A 19,969-nucleotide genomic window follows, 5' to 3' on the forward strand; every position below is an offset into this window, starting at 1 on the left:
ATAAAAGTTGGAAGTAGGGTACAAAGAATTTTTTTCCTGAACCATTTGTGAGTTAAGTTGCCGACCTAACACCCCATCACCCTAAATACTTTGCGTGCATTTCCTATGTGCAAGGACATTTTCCTACCTAACCATAACACGACCATCAAAATTAACATTCATATGTTACCTCCATCTAATCCTCAAACCCCATTCAAGTTTTGCCAGTTGTCCCAGTAATGTTCTTTGCAGCAAAATGATCCAGTTCAGAATCGTGCATTGCATTTAGTTACCAAGTCTCTCATCTCCTATAGACTTTTCTCACTAAACGTTCCTTGAGATTCATGATCTTGATACTTTTGAAGATTACAGGCTGGTTATTGTGTAGACTGTCCCTCATTCAGGGTTTGTCTGATATTTTCTCATGATTAGATTCAGGTTATGCATCTTCAACAGGAGTATCACAGAAATGATGCTTTGTTTTTCTCCTTGCATCCTATCATGTGATGTAAGATTTTGATTAATCCCATTATTGATGATGTTCATTTTGCTCACTTGATTAAGATGATGTCTGCCAGGCTTCTCCATTGTAAACTTATTCCCTGTTATAATTAATAAGCAATCTGTGGGGAGATACTTTGAAACTATGTGAAATCCCTTACCAAACTTTAGTTTTTAAAATTTATTTACTTATTTATGTATTTATTTTTATCTTTATGGCCTCATGGTTTCCTTTTTTATTCAGTGCATTATAATCCATTAATATCATTATTTACTTGCCAGTGGGAGCCCCTTCAAGCTGGTTTCTGCATTCTTTTGAGCATTTCCTTGCTTTCTGGCACAACAGGATGTTCTAGGCTCATCTTGTACTTTCTCTGCCACAGCCCTGGAATCAGCCAGTTCTCCAAAGAGCTCTAGTTCTTTCAGTGGAGAATGTTGTTTAGAAGGCGGCTAGGTGCTAGATGTGCACACTGCTATCAGAGTGTTGCTGCTCCCTGGCCCTTCAGTAAACAGAGCTAGAAAATATATATACTTGTGTCTATATATTTGTGTATTGATATATACTCATCTTCATATGTACATCTAGCTTTATTTATTAAAATATATTTATTTTTGGCTGCATTGGGTCTTTCTTGCTGAATGCAGGCTTTCTCTAGTTGTGGCGAGCAGGGGCTACTCTTCATTGCGGTGCACAGGCTTCTCATTACAGTGGCTTCTCTTGTGGAGCACGAGATCTAGGCACACAGGCCTCAGCACTTGTGGCATGCGGGCTCAGTAGTTGTGGCTCGCAGGCTCTAGAGCGCAGGCTCAGTAGTTGTGGCTCACAGGCTCTAGAGTGCAGGCTCAGTAGTTTGTGACGCACGGGCTTAGTTGCTCCGTGTCATGTGGGAATCTTCCCGGATCAGGGCTCAAACCCATGTCCCCAGGCAGGTGGATTCTTAACCACTGCGCCACCAGGGAAGCCCTAGCTTTATTTTTATATATTATATATATATCAGAAACCATGAGTTCACACTCCAATTCCAATTTGACACCACAGATGTTTTTCCCTTTCCATGTTTTAATTCCATCCTCTAACAGTGAGAAACCTGGTCCCATTACCCTTAACATATGCCCTTTTTTGGTCAATCCCTCTGTATGTAACTAACCTCCCGTTGTTGCCACTGCCCTTTCCCCCTCTTGGGTACTCTTTTACCCTGCCTGGGAGTCCCCACATCAGGCTGCGGCTCCTTCTCCGCCAACAGATGCCCTTCATACCCCACTAGGGCTGTGGCATGCTGCATCACACCTTCCTGCCTCTGTATGGATGCCTCCTCACCCAACTTGGGCTCTGATACTCCCTCCCAGACCCTTCTGCTCCTCCCACTTCAACTGATGTAGACCCTACTTTCCTCTGCCACAACTAATGGCTCTAAAGCCATTAGATTGAATTTTTCAGGAAGGGGAGAAGAGCTGCCCTCTGTTTCTTGACTTGAGTTGAACTTTTTTTTTTTTTAAATATAAGGGAAGTATGGAACCCAGTGACTGCTGATATGTGGAAGCCTGGTCTCCTAATGTCTGCTCTCAAGACTTTTTACAAGAGAGAAGCTTTTTTATGTGGGTGAAATCAGATGAGAAAGCAAGGCCTGCAGGCATGAGGACCTCTGGCCATCAGTGTGTTGTCCATGGGAGGGAATAGGGCATATATAGTATGTAGTATGGGGGGGTCTAGAGCAATCTGGGGGTGCAGGAGACACCTGTTACTCTCTGAGATTGCCTTGTGCATTGGATTTATAGGCCCAAAGTATGGGGGTCCAGGCTTGGCCAGGTGGGTATAGCCCAATAGGATAGTAGTAGTAATAATAGTCAGCTTATATTTATTGAGCCCTATGTACCAGACCCTGCTCTTACAGCTTTACATATGTCCTCTCATTTCACTCTCGCTTAAGGAGCAGGAGCTGCTATTGTCATTTTACAGGTGAGGAATTGAAGAACAGAGCTTGCCCAAGGTGCCATGGCAAATAAGTGGTAAAACCAGGATTCAAACCCAGAAGCCCTCCTTAATCATGACGATTAATTGCCTGTAGTATTTGGCAGATGGAGTCTGATTGACTCAAAACACTTTATACACTATATATACACATTGGAAAACATTAAGACTTTCAAAAGTCCTTATGCATGACCTGACTTTGAGAGGTTAGAGAAGAGTTCTAAGGCCCTGAGGGACTTTGGATTCAAACTAGAACGTGTAATCTGAGCAGACTGGTGTCTCCCATCTCAGCAAGGCTTCCAGTACCGTTCAGGAGTAGGTGACGTGAAGAGTTATTTTGCATTCCGGCTTTCAGAAGGATGTTGGCCCGTTTGCCTTTCCAAGGAATTCCATAATGAAACTCAAGCCAACCTTTGTCTATCCCAGGCTGCGGAGTTTGGCTGCGTTTTTGGAGAGGCTGTAGGCCACGGTGAAAACAAGCACTACGCTTGTGCTAGAATCATGAAGAACTTAAAATACTTCTTGGTCTTTGTTCCATATGGAACTTCACTCTAGGAATAGGGAAATTGAGGACCCACACCAGGACGTATCCTAATAAATATGCAGGCAAGTTACTGTAGGTCATTCCTTGAGTCCCGGGAGAGCCGGGGTGAGAAGTGATACTTGGCATGGTCCATGTCCGCTCGGGTGGTAGTGACCTTGTTGCCACTGGTGTGCTCTGGACTTCCCAGGCTGCCAGCCTCCTCCACGCTGCAGGAGGGAGGGAGTGCCCATTGCAGTCTCTCAGAGGCAAGCTTTTGGCTCCATCTGACTGGGGCTTCAGAAAGCTTAAACTGTGGCCATTTCCGTATTGAGCAGCATGATTTCTTGTTTGACTTCGAGGATTAAAGTTGAGGGAATTTGAGTGTTGGGTATGAAATGGGAAAAACACAAAATTTCTGCTTTATTCCTGCTTCTTTTTTTTTTAAAGGAAGCTTGAGTTATTCGTGAGTAAAACTTAGGCTTTGATTTTTATATTTCGTTAGTCCTCTAAGGAGCAGACATTCTGCATATTTAAAGGGAAAACTTGAAAAGTGATTTGGATTTTTTTTTTTTTGCACATGTACACTCAGAAAACTTTACTAGACTTTTAGCAATGCTCCCATTGCCACCACATCTGGGTTTCTCTTTTTCTTCCCTATTTAAAAAAAGTCCTGCAGTCATTCAAGGCCTCTAGTAGAGAGTTAGTCTAAAGGCAGCGGAGGAAGGCCCGAGGCTGTTGGCAGCTGTGCTCTGCAGGCTTCGTTCATTCCCCCAGGTGCCACTTACTGGCTGGGGGCTGGGGAATCACCAGAGTATGGTGAGCAAGTTCCCTGTGATGGGCTCTGCTCCTTTCCCATTGGGAGAAGGGAGGAGGGCATGTGGAGACATCAAGATACAGACAAGAAAGCCAGGGACAATGGCTGGGAATGGAGCTGAGGAGAGAGTCCTGGGCATTTCCTGCTGTTTGTCTGAGTCTACTTAGCTCCCAGGACTGATTGTGCAACCGGGGCACCCCGGGTTACTTTGGGAAACTTAGCTTTAATGTTAACTGTTGCCACCTGAGAAGTGACCACAGAATTTTTCTCTCTCTCTTTTGAACATTAGAGTTCCACTTAAAGATCAAGGCCAGTGCTGCATCTTGTTTTGAGAATGGTCTGGGAGACTCAGAGCTGTCATAATGCTGTGGAGGCCAGTATTAAGGGTCTTGAACTTCAGTAACGAATACTGGGATTTAGAAAAGGGGCACAGAAACACTGGGGAGTGGTTCATGTTCTGTGAATATTCCTGAAGACTAGGTGGAACAGGGCCACGGTGGGAGGGAGTAACCCAGACTCTCTGTTCTTTTTTTTTTTTTCTTTTTCTTTCTTTCTTTTTTTTTCTTTTAAACTTTCCTCCCCTAAGTTTTAGATGCTTCTGGATGTTCAATGCTAGCACCTTTACAGACTGGAGCAGCTCGATTTTCTTCATATTTACTTTCAAGAGCAAGAAAAGTGCTGGGCTCCCACTTATTTTCTCCCTGTGGTGTTCCGGAGTTCTGCTCCATATCCACCAGAAAGCTGGCGGCCCACAGCTTTGGCGCATCCATGGCGGCAATGATGTCCTTCCCTCCCCAGAGGTATCACTACTTTTTAGTGCTGGACTTTGAGGCCACGTGTGACAAGCCGCAGATTCATCCTCAGGTAACTGTTGCATCATTGCTTCAGCAAAGATGGGGTGGGCAAGGAGGGAGGGAGGATAGACTTGCTTTCTGGGACCCAGAGGAAGTTTCTCATGTCTTCTTGGCTTCTAGCTACTCATCTGGAGTTCCTGCCTAAGAAGCAGGACTTGACTCAGGCATCCTAGGGTAAGGTAGACCTGAGAGGTCTTTGTAGAGAACTGGGCACACTGTTTCTCTCTGGTCTCAGCCTTTGGGAATCAAAATGTTTCCTTCTGTCCCATCCTTCCTCTCTCCTTTCCCTTCCCTCCTTCCTTCTCCTGCTACTGCTGCATGTTCTTTTAAGGAATACTGTGTTAGCCTCCAAAATGGCTCCCAACGATCCTTACGTCCTGATATTCCCACCTTCGGTAGCTCCCCCCTCCTACAATGAGTGAGAACTAGCCCTGCATAACCAACAGAGTATAGTGGAAGAGACATTGCGTGACTTCTGAGGCTAAGTCATAAAAAGCATCACAGTCCACCTTGCTTTTTTGGATCTGTTGCTATGGAAGATGCCAGCCACCATGCTTTGAGGATATTCAAGCAGCCCTGGCGAGAGGCACATGTGTACCGGAACTGAGGCTCTTAGCTAAAAGCCAGTACCAACTTGCTGGTCATGTTTCTTGGCACTGTCTTGGAGGTGACTCTGCTACCCCCATCAAGCCTTCAGATAACTACAGCCCCAGTGGACATCAGACGTCAACCTCAGGAGAGACCCTGAGCTAGACTGACCAGCCGAGCCACTCCTGAATTCCTGGCTCATCAGAGCTGTGGGAGATAATAAATGATTATTGATGTTTTAAGCCACTAAGTTTTGGGATGATTTGTTATACAGCATTAGATAACCTGAACAACCATTGCTGGTCTGTTGGAAAGGAAAATTTCTTTGCTTGCATTTTTTTCTTAGTTACCAACTGTGTTCGGAGATCTTTTACCTTTTGAGGTAGTGCTGCTAAGAAGCTTGGATAAGCAGCAGAGAGACACGTGTGCTAGCTGATATTGGATTGCTTGGTGTTTGCTTTGGGGGCCTGATTGGGGGCCGATGTGGCAGTGCCTTGTAGTGTGGGGCCTTGGGTATGCCTGACTCTAGGACTGGAACTCTTCCCTGTAGGGCTGGATTATCAGGTGGGTAATTTGGGGGTGTGTAGACATGTGGGTCTGGGAGTAGCTTTCAGTAGTAAGAGGAGGAGAAGAGGATTGTAGCAGCAGGCACTTGGGAGACAGGGAGGTCCATTCAGAGGTAAACTGGGTTCATTTCTCATGGTTGGTTTCTTTTTTCCAGGGAGGGGTTCTATCTTTAGGTTAGTAGATTGTTTTCCATAAAGCAGATACCACAACCCTTTTGCCTTTCCCTTTCTCCTTTCCTGTTTGTTCCCTATTCTCAAAGTAGTGGTCTGCCTTTGGGGGAGGATTGGAATCAGGCCTGCTGAGGCTTGGGAAGACAGGCGCTGGATGAGGAGAGCTTCCTAGGGGAAGGAACTTCATGTGAAAGGGAAGACGGCTTGGGGGCAGCCTGAGCCACACTTTCTTTCTCAGCCTCTTGCTCCTACCTGTGCTGTAGGGTGGTCTTCTCCACCTCCCCAAACTACTGGAGATTCTGTGGTGGGTGTACCTGGGTGGTGGGTGGGAGTTTTGGTTATGTAGATTCTCTTGGGTTGAGAATCAGGGAGCCATACCCCAGTATGCCATATTATTTCCCTTGCTGATGATTTCAGTTGCTGAGCAAGCCTTAGTAGGACCTGAGTCTAAAACCTAACACGTTGCTACTGCATAGGATTCATCCCTGTTCTGAAGCCTCATGATTGCCTGGCACCTTCTTGATGACATTTCCTGCTTTCTGCTTCCTGGCACATGCCTATGTATATTTGTTTCTGAACTTTTCAGTTAGATTATAAGCTGAGATAATTATGTGGCTCTGTTCTCTTGTCCTACAGAGGGTCCTGCCAATGTTACTGAAGGTGAAACTTGATTCATGTCTCAGTTTGGTCTGTTAGTATCACCTTTCATCTCTCTGTCAAGGGCACTGTGCTTTTAATTTTTTGTTTTTTTTATTTATCTATTGCAATGCTGAAGATATAATGCAGTACAGATTTAAATCACTTGTATCACCAACTTCCTCCCTAGACTTAGGCACCAGGGCCTTTTAGACCTAGCCTGAGGTTGGACTTCCTGCTTTTTACCAGGGTCTGAGCCTGATTAAAGTTTATCTCCAGAATCAATGAACCCTGATGATGTGATTCCAAGGGCACTTAAGGAATTGGCTGTCCTGGTTCATTATTAGCAAAGCATTAGCTGTTACTTTAGAGAACTCAGGAAGAAGCATTTGCTGTCTTGCTTATCTTTAAAAGGCAAATACGAATGATCTTGGAAATTATAGACCCGTTAGTTTACTGTGATTCCAAAGAAGATACTTGACCTGATCGTCAGATAATCAATCAGCAAACAGCTAGAAGAGCATAGGGTACTGAGTAATAACTTATATGGGTTTGTGAAGAAGAGCAAATCCTGTCAGATCAATCTAACTCCTTGCTGTGACATAGTGATGGATTTGAGTGGATCTAGGGCAAGTGATGAATGTAATGCATCTCTACTTCATTAAGCCTCTACAATGCTGTGATCAACAGGTAAGAAGGTGAGTTTGGGGCCAGACAGCTCTGTTGTTGAACTACCCACTGGACCACTCTCAGGAAAGGGATGGGCAGCTTAGAAGTGACTTGAGACTTATTGTTATTGGCAGCTTAAAGCTCCCCCCGCCAACCCCACTTTCTTTTAAAAAAAACCCTTCCCTAAAGTTTGCATGTAGCAGGGTCCTGAAAGGATTCAGAGAAAGGTTGGAGGATGGATTGGAGAAGTTGTCAGTCCCAGATAGGATAGTGTCCTTCCACTGAGGTCCTCATAGGTCAGGTTCTCATTATAGCCTCTATTGTTTAGATCTTTTGGTCAACAAGGGCAGTGGAGAAATTGGAAAAGCTCAGGATAAGAGGAACAAAAATTAGGGAGCTCAGCTTGGTGCTCTGTGATGACCTAGATGGGGGGGAAGGGGGAAAGGGAGGTCCAAGAGGGAGGGGATATAGGTATACATATAGCTGATTCACTTCATTGTACAGCAGAAACTAACACAACATTGTAAAGCAATTTTACTCCAATAAAAAATAAAAAAAGAGGAACAAAAATTATTAGAGGCACAAAAATAAGACTTGGAAAGAAGAGAAACTGAATATGGTTTTAGTGACTGATTTCTTGTCCAGACTTGGAAGGAGTTGTTCCAAGGAGTATGATAATAACTTGCTCTTCATTTTAATAAGGACAAAAAAAGAATATAAGTGGAAGCAGGAAAGATTGAGATTTGAGATGAGAATGAACTTCTAGAAGAGACAGTAAAAGGACTAGAATATGGTGTGCAGGTTAGATCAGCCCTACCTAGCTCTCTCAGAACCTCTTGATGGCTGTCCACTTGACAGAGATACTTTGTGGACAAGATCTGTGTGCCTCCTGGGGGTGTGCTTGGACTGTGAATCAGAACCACCCCGGCTCCCCTGCTGCCTGGCTCCCAAGAGTTGAACACTTGAACACAGTGCACTTCTGATTCTTTTGGGAGTGTGTAATACTCCTCAGTTGCATAGGAGGCAGGAACAAGTTTTGGGCCAGGGCCTCTCTGGAGGCTCGGCATGGGGTTCATTTCTCTCATCTGTGTCTGCTATTCAGAAATCCCTGAGTCAGCTTGTTGGGACTATCCAAAAGGAATGCCACCATGCAAACTGACAGGTGCAAGCTCTGTTGTACTTGAGTAACAATATTGGTTGTAAACATGGTAAAACATCTGGTATTTCCCATTTGTCGTAATTTTTGCTGTTTATTTTTGTACTCTGTTCAGCTCACTGAAACTGGAGTGGTTGGTTTGCCAGTAACAGGCTTTCACCTTTCTGGTATTTGCACTCATTTTGTTTTACACATTTTGATTCAGATTAACATGACAGGTATTGGTTGAACATGAGACCGTTTTTCGTTTGAAAATATTTTTTCACTTAAATGTTAACTTAGGTGGATTAAAATGTTTTCGAGACTCAAAATTTGAGGAATACAGTTCCTTTCTTGCTTTAGGAATTGTTTCCTGATATGGAAGTAGGTTTTTATCTGGTTCGGAGAATCGTGGCTGCTTTGTCCTCGGCAGCAGGAGTTCATGTTGCTCATTTTGGTGTGGGTGTGCATCGAATGCTGGTGGCTGTGACCCCGAAGCCCAGGGAGCAGCCTGAAAGCTTTGGTGGGAACTTTAATTGTGCAGCTTTAACCTGGGGGCAAGTTCTCTCACCACCTCAGTGTTCAGAAAAGACCAAAGCAAATGTAAGTGAGGAAAATGAGGTGTAGGCCACAGCATGCGGGGAGGAGGAAGTAACCTCAGCTGTCCAGATGGCCAGGGAGGGGCGGCCCGGCGCTCCTGTCTGGGAGCACATGTCCTGGCTGCCGCCTCCCCTCCCTCCCTGAGTTCGTCCATCAGACTCCATCAGGCTCCGAGGTACAGCCTTTTTCTCACTGCTCTGCAGCAGCCCCGGTGACTGTTTTCCTTCTCATCTGTATTTAAGTGCCCACAACTTTGGAGAAAAATGACCTTTGGGGTTGAGGTTTTCTAGTGTTTGGTCTGTGTCCACAGGGGCTTTTTTTTTTTTTAAGGAAACCTTGAAGAATCTCCATCTGCATTTTGAGTTAGAACTATGAGTAAAGGCGTTTCTTTTTTATAGAAAATTGTCCAGATGCCGGGTTATTTTGGGAGGGCAGGGTGGGGGGAGGGTTGGTGGTGACAGGAGAAGGGATAAAATAGAAGAGAGGCATTTGGAGGATTTCAGTATGACTTGAAGCTGGCTCCTCATCATTAGTCTTTTGTGAGAGAGACATTTTGGAAAACTTCACAGGAAATTGGTTAAGATCCCCACAAATCACACTGTATTGATTCCCTTCTCCCTTCAAGGCTGAGAGGCAGGAGCCCCCTACCCCCTACTCTCCCCCCACCTGATACACACACATTGCTCTTTGCTCCATATTCGGCTTCTTCCCCTCCGCTCTTGGTTCCTGTACTTTGCAAGTGGATGGAAAGGCCATTCCCTAGAGAAAGAGCTCACCCTTCCCTCCCCATTCACTTGTCCCGGTCTAGGTTCCTCCAAGGGGTCGGGGTCGGGTCAAGCTTTTTTTTGTGTGTGTGTGTGTGTGTGGTACGCTGGCCTCTCACCGCTGTGGCCTCTCCCGTTGCGGAGCACAGGCTCCGGACGCGTAGGCCCAGCGGCCATGGCTCACGGGCGCAGCTGCTCCGCGGCATCCCCCCGGACCGGGGCACGATTCCGCGTCCCCTGCATCAGCAGGCGGACTCTCAACCACTGCGCCACCAGGGAAGGCCCCGGGTCAGGCTTTTTAGCGGAGGACCCAGTTGTAGGGTGGTGGTCCGTCTGCCTGTGGTCATTCAGCCCCGCCCCTTCTTCTGTACAGACAGGCCAAGGCGCTGACGCTATTCTTCTAAACTGGGAAATGAAATGCAAAACCGACGTTAATGTAACAGTATGGTTGAGATTAAATGCACCAAAATCAGGAAATTCAAAGTTATGCTTCCCACAGCAACTATAACTCAGCCTCATCTGGTGTGTGTAGTATTTTGTGTTAGTGTGGATGGTGTTATATGTTAAGACATTAAAGTTAACACCATAAGCAGAGCACAAAATGCTTGAGGGGGCTGAGTTATGATGACTGTGTGAGCCGTAAGTGTTCTTGCATAGGCTCTCGACTCCTGGAATAATTTTTCCCCTGCCCATCAGACCAATTATTGCCTTTCTTATCTCTGCTTTAACACATCTCTTCTTTCAGGGTCATTGTAAGAGAATTCCTCTATCGGTGGCCAGTAATGGGTGGGCATGGGGCAGCCCACTAGGCCCTTTTGTCCTTTTTGTTGCTGCTTCCATAAATGTGGTGCCTCCCCCACCCCTTCCTGAACCCCCTCCACAGGCTGCAGTTTCCTGGTGGTCCCTCATAGGGATGGGCCTCCCCTGGCTCTCACTGTGGCTCTTCACTAGTGCTCCCTGAGTGGGACAAGCATTTGCCCCATTTGCCGTGTCCGGAACTTGACCCTGTTGTAACTTCATGTGAAAGCCGAACGGCCCTTCTTTATTTGGAGCAGACACAGCAATGTAAAAGTAAAATACACATGTCGGGGAGTGGAGCACTGGTGCATGGTGGTGCTGCCACGTGTGTTTGGCATAGCAGGGGTACGATCGAAGTGGGTTTATTTGCTATATTCAGTCTGCTTCTCTCCCTTCCCCAGGGTTTACACCTTTAAGCTGCCATAGTGTATAGTTAGGCTATGGAGTTGCCTTGGGGTGGGACCAAGGAACTTTCTTTGGGGAGCGCTGGGTCACCGTAACAAAGTCACCACGTAATTTAGTGCAAATCAGAAGACATTTCCCCCAGCCTCTTATTATCCGGTGGCCTCTCCAGGGCTGAGACAGCAGTTGGAATGCAGATTTTGTTAGACATGGAGCTAAGGTTGATGGTGGGGAAGAACTCTAAAGAATAGGGCCATTGATAAATGGTGAATGAAATTAGGGACTGTTAAACAGTGACACTGAGCTGCCTTTTAAGGTTTTTGTTGGACATGACAAAACCAACCAGGTCAGTAAAGGAATGGGGAGGACTTCATGGTAGCCACCTTAGAGGCAACAAAAAGGCCTCCTTTTACTCTTTGGATGACAACTTCAAGCTCTATGTTAGATGCTGGGGCATAAAGACAAGAAATGATCCCTGCCCTCAAGGAGCTCGTAGTCGAGGAGGGTAGACAGCCGCGTAACTGCTGTGAAGCAGCGTGATAAGTACCGTGGCCTGGGTGAGTACTCAGTACAGTGGGCGCATAGAGGAGGGGACTGGTCAGCCCTGCTCACGGGTGGGGGAGGGGTTGCACAGCTTCCTGTTAAGGGAAAGTCAGGAGGCCGAGAGGGCCAAGTGGGCTGGAGGACTCTCAGAATTGCTGCAGCAGGAATGAAAGAAGGCACTCACAGAGTAAGCCAGGACCAACTGAATGAAGTCTGAAAAACCTGACCTGCATTGCAAGCTTGTTTGTGCACGAACGTTGAAAATGAGGAAGAGGGAGAATGAAGACTTTGAACCCGGCAATTTTTTTTTTTGCCATGCCGAGCGTCTTGCAGGATCTTAGTTCCTGGACCAGGGCTCGAACCCGCGCCCACAGCAGTGAAAGCACCAAATCCTAACCCCTGGACCACTAGGGAATTCTCAGAACCCGGCAAACTATTTCACTGTTTGGCTAGTAGGATGGTCTATATCGGTGATACGGTATTTCTCACGTTCAAGCAGAACATCTTATTGGGATGCCGCAAGTGAGAGTACAGAGGCTACAAGAGGTTTAAGAGAATTTTAGCTGGTAACGTGTGGACCAAAAGGGTGAGGATCAAGATAGAAATATGTGAGCTGAGGCCCTGAGGCGTTGTCAGGGAGCTGCCCCTGAAGGTAGCACTGGGCTGGGCTGCAAGGTCTCCAGGGAGAGAGGCAAGGGCTAGGGAATGACCTGACAGCCGCTCCGCCCGCCAAGTACTGGCAGTTTGGGTCTGGATCTGCTAGGCATCCCTTGGGAAGACCTCCTTCCGTAGATCAGGGAGGTTTATACCCTTCAAACAGATAAACGGCCTGCTGACTAACATTGAGAAACAGAAGGAAGGAGGGAAGGATTAATGAAGAGGCAGGAGAGCCTGGATGAGAAGAGATTTGCTACAGTGGAGGTGACTGGAGGGGGTGGGAGGTGGGGACGAGCTCTCCCTCAGAGCAGGAGCAACAGGTAACACAGCCACAGAAAGAAAACCAGTTAGGTCGGGAAGGGAGGAGGGGGAGTGCAATCCAGAGGAGCGTTTAGGGTTGGTCCATGGGCTTCACTTCTGCCCCCATCCTGTTTTGTTTTTCCTCTCCCCTCTGTTGACTACATTTCTTACTTTGTAGACTGAAATCAGTTGTCTGACATGAGGAAACTGATATTAGGAGATGCTTCCTCCATCTCTGTGTCTTGTTGGGAAAAAGGGTCCTGCATCATTTTGATTAAGATGCCATTGGAATGATTATTTTTTATTCCCTTATCCTGGGTGTTCACAATACTTAAAAAGCCGCCACAGTCATGCATTTATGTGATGAGGTTTGAGCTCTAGCTGTGAAAACTGAGTCATTGCCTAAAAGCCTGAAACAAGAGTGTTCCCAGATTGACACTAGCCCCCCAGGCTGGCAGGTCTGCAGCGGAAGGGTGAGCAGGTTAGGACAGGCGGAGAAGGTTTGCATGTGTTGAGTGCTACCACAGGCAAAGCGGGATTAGGTGCTGGGAGAATCAGAAAGGAGGGAGGTAGACTCTGGAGGGGGAGTCAAACATCAGGGAAGCCCCTAAGCTGAAGTGAAGGTGCCTTGGAACGGGCTGCTGTTTAGGCCCTGCACCTGCCTGTAGCTGGCCAGTGGGAGATCTTGGTCTGTGTTAGCAAACATCTGTTGCATGGGCTCCACTTCTGTTCCAGTGCTATGGTCTAGTCCTGGGGAGGCCCTTCCAGCCATGGGCTCGTCTGAAGGCTAAATGCTGGCAGAGGCTCTCACTGGAAGATGCCGATGTTGCTGAAAGGAGCAGAAGTGCAGAGTCCACAGTAAGGTTGGGGGCAAAATTGGTGACCCAGAAAAGGAAGTGTGAATGTATTGTTGAGTGGAAGAGAGGAAACAGAAATAGATATCATAAGCCAGAGTTCATGGGAATGGAGGGAAAAGTGTTCAAGGGGTTAAACATGGGCAGAGGGAAACTGGTTAGGAGGCATTACTTGAAAGTGGGTTAGTGGGTTGGACTAAGGTGGTGATGGTGGGAATGGAGAGGAGTTATGTGTTGTAGCCCTTAGATGTGCTGGGAAAGAAACAAGCTTGAGAACTGTGCTCTTAAGTAGCTCATAGCTTTTTTGGGTACTTGTGGGCTCTGGTAGTCAGTGGTGCCAAGAGATTTGGTAAGGAGTGGAGAGCGAAACCTATGGTTGTCGTAAGTGGAGTGCTCTGCGCTGAAGGTCCATGTCAGGTACACCTGACATAGGTCAGCTTCTTAGTGGTGATGTAGGCCGTTACTCCTCTAGGGTCTGTTTGATGAACTGTTTGGCCATTGGCCTTTGGGAGGTAGGTAGTGATGGTTGGGTAGATAGGACGATAACTGGCTGAAAAGCTTGGAATCTTGCTCTCCACAAGTGTGATACAAACTGAGGGCCATGGTTTGAGATTGCGATGTCTGAAATGGAGTTCAGGGACTCTGTATTGTTCACTGTCCACCCCCACCCCACCCCCAGCACTTGCAGATTTGAATGAAGGCCAACTGCTCAGCTGAAAGGGATTGGTAGTTAGTTGGGGTTGGAGGAGGCTGGGACTGATGAGTGGGAGGAAACATGCCATTTTGATAAGGTCTGCTTTCACTAGAGAGGTAACATGACTAGAGGGACAGTGCTAGGGGAAGGCCTTAAAGGAAGTTCATGGCGATGGTGTGGAGTGTGGTGAGGCATCTCCAGCTTGGGGTCTCAGGATATCGTAGGAATTGCTGTGATCCCGCTTTACATCCATGGCCAGTGTTAGGCCTTTCTCAGGACCAGGGGCAGAAAAATAGCTCCTGGCTTATGTCTGTAATGAGAGGTCTTCCTTGGAGACCTAGGTATCCAGTCCTGCTTTTTGGTTCATTTGTACAGAAGGAAGGTGTTTTTTTTGGAGAGAATAGTATGATGAGTGCTCTGTTGGGTAGCTGATGCCCTGGGTCTTGACGGCATTCTTAAAGGGAGCAGGCATTGCTGTGGCAGGAAGACCTCTTGCTGGCTTTCTAACAGAGATGTGTCAACTTGCTCTACAAAGTTCTGGGATGTGAGATGCCAGCTTTTCCTCCCCTGGATCTTGGCGGCCAGGAGAATTAAATGTCTGATGGCAGGAGCCGGGAGTGGTTGGCAGATCTAAAGGGCTCACTCAAGGGGCTTGAAAGTGGGCCAAGCAAGGGTTTGTTCTGAGAGAAGAGCTGAGAACCTTGCGCTGTGATTCTCACTTGTCAGTATCTCTGTGATAAGGAGTTAGTCACACAGATGTTCTAGATTACACCTTTGCTATTCAAAGTGTGGTCCGAGAACCAACAGCATCCCCTGGGGTGCATCCCTGGGAGCTTGTTAGAAATGCAGAATATCAGGCCCTACTCCAGCGCTAAATAGAATCTGTAGTTTGACAAGATCTTCAGGTAATTTAAAGTCTGAGAAGCACTGCTCTACTCTAGACCAGTGGTTCTCAAACTTCAGCAAGTATCAGTATCAGCTGGAAGCCTTTTAAAACACACTGCTGTGCCCACCCTCAGGGTTTCTGATTCAGAAAGTCTGGGGTGGAGGCCAGGAATCTGCATTTCTCATAAGTTCCCAGGAGATGGGATGCTGCCTGTAAGGGACCTTGCTTTAAACCACTGACCACCTTAGCTTTCTCGTCTATAAAATCGGGCAGTGATACCTGCCTCCCTTACAGAGATGTGGGCTCCGATGAGCCAGTGTGTGAGAGAAGTGTTCAGGCAGTGTGGGCAAGATGTCAGTCTTTGTTGCTCACTTACTGGTCAGTGATTTTGAAAATCTGCCGTCATGGCAGCACATTTGTTTCCCTGTCCTGGCTTCTAGCCGTCAGGTACACACAGAGAGCAGGGAATCTATGAAGCACCCCAGGGGGATTCAGTCTTCTGTGAAGAGGCCAGCAGCCCCTGGGGCTGTGGATGGGGACTACTGAGCAAGGCTTCCTGAAGCCCAGCCAGCCTCTCTGGGCTCCTCTCCAGGTTGCCTGACCAGAACCCGCTGTCTGCCTGAGTGGGCCTGGTCTGTCTTGATCACCTGTTATTCACCCCCGGATAGTGGATCTTCAGTGCGGTATTTGCACTGATTGGAAAGATGGTCTTTGTCAAACCAAGCCTCTGATTCATCTTGTGATCCTGAGCATGTTACATAACTTTCCCCACCCTATTGGGTGATTAACTGAACAGGGTTTGGCTGCATGTGCCCTGGTCCCTGAATGTGGAGTCTCAACCTCCAAAGTGAGAGGGAGCTCAGGTAGAGGCTGCTCTAATGAGAAGCGATATAGCAGAGTGGTTAGGAGCATGGTCTCCTAACCACTGGACTGGACCCTCTGGAGTCTCTACCACCTACTTGCAGTATGACTTGCCTTGAGCAAGTTACTTGTAGTCTTTATGCCTCAGTTGCCTTATTGGCAAAATGGGATTAATAATAGTATCAATCTTATAGGACTATTGGGAGGATAAAATGTAAGAGCTTAGAACAGTGCCTGGCATGTAATAGCTATATGTATCAGCTCTTGTTAGTAGAATTATTACTAGTATTATTTTGACTCATGGCCTCATGGTGAGCTTTTGGGATACAGCAGGTGGCTGGGAGGCAGGCCCTGCTTCTCTGGGGAGCATAAAGGGAGCCTGCAGGCCCTCTGTCAGCATGTAGATGGGAATGCAGCACTATCCAAAGAGATTTTTTCCTTCCACTGGGATGGTAAGTTGGACTTCGCACCCTTCAACTTCCCTGCCCTCCTATAGTGCTGCCTCTGGGGCACCTCTGCTGCACAGAGATTTGTTTAAATAAATTCCATGACAAATGTATGTAAACAGATAGCTACAAAGAAATCATTTGGTTGTTTGCTGCCCTGAAGGGTCAACTTCACAGAGGCCACTAATATCAGAAGTTATTTACAGTTGAGTATCTAGAAGTATTTGAACTGAGGCTGATTCAGATTCAGGTGCGTGTAGAGGTAGACGCAGGCTCGTACACCCCTGGGTGAGGATGCAGTTTCTAAGACTTTTGGTCTCCTTCATTTATTGGTATTATATATTTTTTAAAAATTCAGATTTCAGTAAAAGTAAATTATAATTCACTCTGCACACCCCCCCCCCCTCCGCCATAAGGAACAGCAGTGTCTATTTTCAGCCTCTTTTCTACATTTTAATTGCTCTGGGGTCTATGGGAATGGGTGAAGACGGACATGTAGGTGAAAAATCAGCCTTTTAAAGCTCCAATTTTTTACCCTTCCTTGTCCTGAAACTTCGAGCATCAGCTCTCATCTGTCAAAGTGTAAATCAGCAATTAAAACCCAAACAGCCAAATGCCAAAGATGACCCGAAGCACAAAGCAACTGACAAACAAGTCCGGACAAATCGACGGGTAATTTATAAGCTTTGCCCTAAAATCTAATTATTTGGCAATTCGAATTTGCAGCCAGCCAGGGCTCGGCAATAAATTTAACCCGCCATAAATTATTTAGGAGCAGACTGTGGTGTAAATCAAAACCACGAGTGTTTGTTTAAGAAATAAGCTCCTTGTGCATAAAATGTCTTTTTTTTTTTTTTTTTTCCAAAGGAGAAACTGTTAAGCAAACCATGTTCCCTCCGTTGCCCAGTGCAGCCCTCACTTCTCCCTCTCAACTTCCCCTCTTCCCTGTGGCCAAGAGCCTCTTTGATCCCTTGGAGAAAGGGCCTGCCTTTGCATGGACCTTTTATTGAAAAATCATTGTCTGGATAAAACCCATGTTTTCACCAGGTACTGCTTTTTCTGCCTTGCTATGTGATGATGTTGCTTTTGGATTTTATCAAACCTTTCTCTGCAGGGGCGCACAGTTTTTGGACTAAAGAGTCAGTGGATGTAGAGAAGGGCTAGATTAGTTGTTACCATCTCTAAATTGAGGGAATGCCAGTTCCTAGGTTGAGAGGGGGGAGCCATGAAGAATGATCTGCCCATTTTAGACAGGACCGTAGAAACATCGGCTCAGGCAAAGAAGAGTCTGTGCTTTGGAGAAAAGGTCTGTAAGAATGCTACACTGTTAAACCCTCTGGCCCGTTGTCAAGAAATGCCTAACCCAAGTCCCTTCTGCTTAAAATCCTTTTGTTGTTGTTGTTGTATCTTTGAATATAATCTTATCACTGCAGACACTTTAGCTTCAGGGAGTCCGAGTACCCCAAAGCGACCTACACATTTATTTCTTGTAGTCTACTGATCGTGCGTGTGAAATTTCATTTGAAATGCTGTTGCAGTTTTGTCCTCAGTTTATCAAGAGAATCACTGGGGTTCCTACTTAAGCAATTTTAGAAAGTAGCTGCATTTGAAATCTCTGCTCCACTTGAAAAGGTAAAAGAGTATTTGCTTGGTGCTTCCTTTTAATCTCTCTGGCTTCCCTTCCCTTTAAAAAAAAATTTGCAGCTAGCATTTTATTGATTGAGACAGCAGATACAATAGGTTTAGAACCATGGATACTTTGAAAAATCCAAGTTCCAAGGCTTTTGTGCTTAGTTATCAAGTCGTGGCCACTTCCCATCAACCATCAGCAGACCAGCTTTTTGTGGTTATGGTGCTCTACCCTTGGACAACCTAGTAGTGCAGGTAGCGGTGGATGGTGTAGGGTGACAAAACTATCCCAATTTTAGCAAATTCCTGCTCCAGGAAACTGTGGTCCCAGGCAAACAGAAAACTGGGATGTTGGTGGTTTGTAGCAGTTGAGGGAGGATGGGAGACCACTTAGAGGTAGAGGTAGAAAGTAGAAAGTATCAATACTTTGGAGCGGTGTATATCTGCATTTGAATCCTGGCTCTACCACCAACCATCACTTCACCTCTCTGGTCCTGTGGAGAACTCTGGGAAAACAGAGAATTTTCTGTTATAGCCATGCGCTTGGCTTCTGTCTTGCTATTTATCAGCCGCTTCATGTGTTTACTCACCAAAAGCAGAGAATGAGGTCTGTGTGCTGGAACAGACCTGGGTGCTAGAGATGCAAACTGAAGGCTCACAGTTCTGCCCTCTCCGAGCCCAGAGCTCAGCGCCATCTGTGTCCCTGCAGCCATAGTGGAGTCTTTTCAGTAGCAATCCTGCAGGACTTTCTGCCTGGATGGTCCACATTCATCGCTCTTGTAACGCAAGAACAGCCTTTCTTCCTGGGAGATAGGAGTCTGAGCTCCTTAAAGACAGCCTTTCAGACTAAAAGAATCAGATCTTTCTTGACCCTTCAGATTTTGAAACCTGTTAGTCCTACTCTCTTTAAGTCTCATTTTCCCTATTTGGAGTCCCAACTCTGTCCCTTACTAGCAGTGTTACCTTGAGCAAGTGACAACTGCTTTTCGGGCCTTAGTTGTTCTGTAAAATAGGGATAATAGTGATTCCCATCTCATGAGTTGTTAGGTAGATTCAATGCGGTCATTCCTATTGAGCATTTAGCAGAGTGTCTGCCACATAGTTAACAATAAATGGAAAGAATGAAATGATTCCATTTTGTGTGTGTCTCCGAGGGTCTTGGGGCCAGCTCCTCTCTACCCCTCGCCCAGACTCCGAGCACCTCAGACAGAGGAGCCGCATCTCATTGTATTTGCCTCCATGTCCACACCCAGCCCCTGCCTGGTAGATAGTAGGTGCTTAATAGTATTGGTTTATGACCTGATGGTGATGACGATATGACTTATATTCCAGGGTTAAAAAGGGTAAGATAAGAAAATACATTTGAAAGCACACTGTAATAAAAAGCATAACACTGGGTATGTGGTTCCACTAAGATGTTTATCGTAGTGCATTGTTCATCACTTGCTCATGTATCTTTTCTGCCCTCTAGTTCGAGTACTTCTGCAATGCAGACTACATCTTATCTCTGAATCCCACTCCAACTCTTGTCCAGTGTCCTACACAGAGTAGATGCTCAGGTAGTTTAATTGAATGCAAATGTCATACAAAAGTAAGGAATTGAGAAATTATTATTAGCGTTGGGAAAGAGGGCTGGTAAATACAGAGCAGTTCTTCTTTCCTTCATGGTGCTACCTTTACACAAGCAGACACTCAAATGTTCCTTTAAAAAAACATGTTCCCAGGGGAATGAGGAAATAGAAGGAGGGCAAAGGAGGAAGGGCAGAAATAACAGTTTCATGATCCGAGCACCTGCCCCTAGAAGCTGGCACTTAGGGCACATCTGCACAAGCTCTTGGGTGGAATTAATGTGATCAGCTTGGAGTTTGGGGGTTCCCGCCCTGATTCATTATCAGCTGAAAACTGTTGAAGTGTTTGGCATACCCAAGGTGTATTAGCTGCGGAGTTTTGTCATCTGGTACAGATTGGGGCTCCTCTCCTATGAATGGGCTGTTGGGGCCAGTGTTTTGAGGCTCTGGGCTTGTCTGGGCAATATGGGAAGGTTAGAAGTATCTAAGTGAGGTCCTTACTCTTCTGACTCCCCAAAGGGTCATCTATCAAAAGTTCCTCTTTTGCGTCCTCAGTGGCTCA

General features: G+C 46.3%; 1 protein-coding gene across 10 annotated transcripts in view; it reads left to right on the plus strand.

Moving 5' to 3' along the window:
* ERI3 (ERI1 exoribonuclease family member 3) overlaps positions 1–19,969 on the plus strand; it is a 129,847-nt gene that overhangs the window by 10,478 nt on the left and 99,400 nt on the right. For 7 of the 10 annotated variants that reach the window (XR_004529236.2, XM_073790783.1, XM_073790789.1 and 4 more), the window contains one exon: positions 4,373–4,650. The exons of 2 other annotated variants lie outside the window; for them this stretch is intronic. Coding sequence is in view for 7 of the 8 variants with exons in the window: in XM_073790783.1 (XP_073646884.1) it covers positions 4,373–4,650 (278 nt within the window). In the remaining variant the exon portion in view is untranslated. The remainder of the gene's footprint in view (positions 1–4,372; positions 4,651–19,969) is intronic. One more of the 10 variants, XM_033867658.2, reaches the window with a different exon arrangement.

Source organism: Tursiops truncatus, chromosome 1, assembly GCF_011762595.2.
Source record: "Tursiops truncatus isolate mTurTru1 chromosome 1, mTurTru1.mat.Y, whole genome shotgun sequence".
Classification (NCBI taxonomy): Eukaryota; Metazoa; Chordata; class Mammalia; order Artiodactyla; family Delphinidae; genus Tursiops; species Tursiops truncatus.